Source organism: Rhincodon typus, chromosome 47 (assembly GCF_021869965.1).
Source record: "Rhincodon typus isolate 14 chromosome 47, sRhiTyp1.1, whole genome shotgun sequence".
NCBI lineage: Eukaryota > Metazoa > Chordata > Chondrichthyes > Orectolobiformes > Rhincodontidae > Rhincodon > Rhincodon typus.
Genome location: NC_063378.1, coordinates 5,255,065 through 5,259,308, shown reverse-complemented (window position 1 = coordinate 5,259,308; position 4,244 = coordinate 5,255,065). Strand labels below are relative to the sequence as shown.

The 4,244-nt window shown below is 49.3% G+C and overlaps 1 protein-coding gene across 3 annotated transcripts in view; it reads right to left on the bottom strand.

Annotated features, from left to right (window-relative positions):
• Positions 1 to 1,233: 1,233 nt before the first annotated feature.
• Positions 1,234 to 4,244, bottom strand: part of LOC109926340 (rho guanine nucleotide exchange factor 1-like) — a 20,827-nt gene continuing 17,816 nt past the window's right edge. For 2 of the 3 annotated variants that reach the window (XM_048620657.1, XM_048620656.1), the window contains exons 8-9: positions 3,861 to 4,001; positions 1,234 to 1,992 (exon numbers count right to left, since the gene is read on the bottom strand). In XM_048620657.1, the coding sequence (XP_048476614.1) occupies positions 1,974 to 1,992; positions 3,861 to 4,001 (160 nt within the window). In that variant the 3' untranslated portion in view covers positions 1,234 to 1,973. The remainder of the gene's footprint in view (positions 1,993 to 3,860; positions 4,002 to 4,244) is intronic. The other variant, XM_048620658.1, reaches the window with a different exon arrangement.

Below are 4,244 nucleotides of genomic sequence, written 5' to 3'. Positions count from 1 at the left end.
GTATGAGCACCTTGAAAACACCTTGTGACGTTTTGAGAGGCACTTGTGTGTAAATGCACCCTCTGAGTGAGGAAATTCCTCCTTATCTCTAAAAACGCTGGAGCCAGCCTCCCGAGTCTGTTTGCCCCCTCTGTCCCAGATTCCCCAGTCGGGGGAAAGCAGGATCCCAACAATGACCTGGTCATAACCATTCAGAAATGTTTTATGGCTAGTCCATTGTGTTACAGCGAAGGTGTTCACGAAATCATTTGTTTGTTGCTTCCCTGGAGATGTGGCACTGAGAGGGATAAGGGCTAGGAGCAGGCAGGTGGGACAAGTTTAGTTTGGGATTAGGGTCGGCCTGGACTTGTTGGAACAAAGGGTCTGTTTCAGTGCCGTAGGACTCTATGACATACTGTCCCGATTAATGCAAGATGCATAACTTCAACACTATGTTTCCTTTTTCAGCAACACTCCAAATGGTTTAATGTAACTCCCTTTCACAGAACCATGTCAACTCTGCCTGATTCTATCTCCTGCTGTAACTTTCTCTCTCACGGACTCTTGCAAATTCCCTTTGATAAATGTTATGTCAGCTGGCCTGTCCTCTTGTGCTTTTAATATTTAAATATCATTTATCCTTTATATAAATATGTACACTGTAGTTCCTCTTTCCAACTAATTATATCTGATCTCAGTTCCCTTTCATCACACAAGGCTTGGCTCGATTCCAGCTCCCCACCTTTACCAACCCCTTTCTCTTCAAACGCAACACCAACAGGTCGCGATCACAGCTCTCTCACCTTCCCCCCAACCCCGACACGGTCTGGAACCCACTGCTTCAGAGCTTGGTTGGTGCAGATTCAACAACTTGCAAACGGGAAAAAAAGACTGAGGAGGGGCGAAACCTGCGGGGCTCAGAACTGAGGGCAAAAGGAGTGGGACCAACTGGATGGCACCCCCCTCCCAAACCCCAAAAAGGGCCAGCACAGACGCGATGGGTCTCTGTTTGAGTTCCACGATTCTCTTGGCTGTCCTGATACAGTAGACAGGACATACAATGACCCACACTTTCACTTCCCTGGTTAGCTAAAAGGGCACAGGGTGTCGGGGTGAATGGGTTACTTTCAGGTTGGCAAGCCGAGACCAGTTCAGTGGCACAGACATCAGCGCTGGGGCCTCAATTATTTCTAACCTATTCTCATCAGGGAAGGCTCCCTGCTTGGTGTGTATTATACGAAGAAGTTGAGTGGGTTTATTGGATTTGATTTGTAATTGTCATACGTCCCGAGGCACAGTGAAAACTTCTGTTTTGCGAGCAGTACAGGCGGATCGTAACATACGAAAACCACAGGGTGAACAGACCGAGGAATACAGCTGCAGAGAGGTTGCACAGAAGGCGAGATCAACACTAGATTTGAAATTTGAGAAGTCCAGTCTAATAACAGCGGGGAAGAAGCTGGGACCTGTTTCGCTACGTGTGTTTAAGCTTTGGTGTCTTCTGCCTAACGGAAGAGGTTGGAAGAGATGATCACCGAGGTGAGAGGGGTCTTTGATGATGTCGGTCGCCTTCCCGAAGCAGCGAGAAGTGTAGATTGAGTCAACGGATGGAAGGTTGGCTTGTGTGATGGACTGGGCCGTGTTCACAACTCTCTGCAGTTTCTTATGGCAGAGCAGTTGTCTACCAAGCTGTGATGGACTCAGATAGAATGCTTTCTATGGCGCATCTGTGTAAAACTTGGTGAGATTGAGCCGGTACTCATTGGAGTTTGGAACAAGAGGTGACCTTGTTGAAACGTACGAGATTCTTGGAGGGTTTGATAGGGTAGATGCAGAGAGCTTGTAAGACCACCAGGAGTAATCTCAGAATAAGGGGTCACCCATGTAGTACAGACATGAGGAGGAATTTCTTCTCTCAGAGGGGAGTGAATCTGTTCAATTCTTTGCCACAGAGGGCTCTCGAGGCTGGGTCATTCAGTATATTCGAGGCTGGGTCATTCAGTATATTCCAGGCTGAGATAGACAGATTTTTAAATCAGAAAGGGAACCAAGGATTACGAGCTAAAGGTAGGAATCATAGAATCCTTACATAGAATCCCTACAGTATGGAAACAGACCCTTCAACCCAACAAGTCCACACTGACCCTCAGAGCATCCTACCGAGACCCATTCCTCTGTAACCCACCTAATCTACACATCCCTGAACACTACTGGCAATTTAGCATGGCCAATCCACCTAACCTGCACATCTTTGGACTGTGGGAGGAAACCGGAGCACCCAGAGGAAACCCACGCAGACACGGGGAAAATGTGCAAACTCCAATGTGTGAACCCGGGTCCCTGGTGCTGTGAGGCAGCACTGCTAACCACTGGGCCACCGTGCCGCCCCATAGGAAAGTGATGACCTCAGTAAGTGCTGTAGCAGACCTGAGGGGCTTGTATCAACAAGCTGGGTGAAGAGATTGAATGCACGATTGCTAAATTTGCAGAAGATAGGCGAGAGAGAGTCAGTCGCCAAGAGGAGGCTGGGAGTCTGAAAAGGATGACAGACAGGTCACAGGGATACGAGGTTGAGTGAGCTTCCGAGCGAGCGAGCAAAAACATTGGGCAGATGGAGTGCAACGTGGGAAAGTGTGAGCTGGTGAAGTCTGGCAGGGAGACTAGAAACACCAGCATAGTGTTCCAACGGTGAGCGATTGCAGAGCTTGGAGATAAAGTGGGATCAGGTGAATCACAAAATGTTGGGATGCACCTGCAGCAAGTGAGTTGGAAGGAAAATTGAATAATCGTTGATATTGCAACAGCAATGGAAAGTACATGTAGGTATGCTTTGTCACAGTTGCATAGCGCACAACTGGAGTACCATAGACTGCTTTTACCTCCGTATTTTAAAAGAAGGATAGAACAACACCAGAATTAGTTTCGAGAAAGGTTCACTTGACCCATTCTTGGGATATCGAATGGGCAAGGGCAGAGATTTGGTAACCAGGCCCATAGTCACAGGAGTCGAAAGAATGAAGGACAGTGCTGTGGAAACAAATGAAATCTTGAGGGGATTTGACAGGGTGGACAGTAAAAGGACATTCCCCTGGCCAGCGAGGATACAAAGCTTAAAAATACGGGGAGGAGGGGTCACAGGTAAATTTAACTGAGCTCAGTCTCACTGCTAACCCACACTCAGCCCTCACGGGAATATTTTGTCCAGTGTTCTACCACAGACAAACGACACCCAATATGATGCCACTGGTAAGTATCACAGGGCATCGCATTGTTAAATACAGCCAAAATTGCTGATAAACCACACCTCACAGATAAACTACACCCAGGTACATATGTGACACCACACAGAGAGAAATTTGTGATGGCCCGGAAATCAGCCATCCAGGTGTCCATGAAATTTCAACCTGGATTCACAGGAAATTGACAACCAGTTTCACTGGGACATAACATTCAGCACCCCCGTGGGAGATCACTCCCCCGGCGCCCCCCCCATGGGAGAATCATTTCCCTGGCCCACCCCACCCCGGGGGAGACTCTCTCCCCTGCCCCCCCCCCCCCCCCGTGGGAGAATCACTCCCCCGCACCCCCAACAGGCAAATCACTCCCCTGACCCCACAGGCAAAGCAACCTGTGCCTCTCGGGTTAAGTACTCTGAACCTCACAGGCCGGTTACACACCACCGCCCTCCCCCAACAAGGGCAGTGTCACTGCCAGGCCACCACCCCTACCCACCCCTCCAACCCAAAAGGAGGTGTCAGCGATAAATTACATTCCAACCAGACAGGTAAGTCACAGGTTGATGTAGCCCGTCTTCCACCTGAGGGAACGCACAGCAAGATGGTCTGACACACAAGGAGTTCAGCGAAAGAAAGTTTACTCACGTGGCCTCCTCGACCTTGGGTAACAGCTGTTCCGCCAACATCCTCTCTTTCATTTCGTAGGCCGCTGGGTCCATCTGGCGTTCGCAATCGAGTTCGGACAATTCCTTTTCTCCGATGGTCATCCCCATCATCCGCTTGTTCCTAATTCAAAAGGCCGAGAGTTAGTCTCCAGCTCAGGCAGAGCTATCAGGAACTGCAATTTCCTCATCCTGCTACGGGGCTCCAGCGAAGGCTTCCAATGTAAAGCAACTCACCCTTTACTCGCTTAAGCTCGAAGTAAAGCTCCCTCTACTGTCCTCCATCAAACACTCCCAGGACAGGTACAGCACGGGGTTAGATACAGAGTAAAGCTCCCTCTACTGTCCTCCATCAAACACTCCCAGG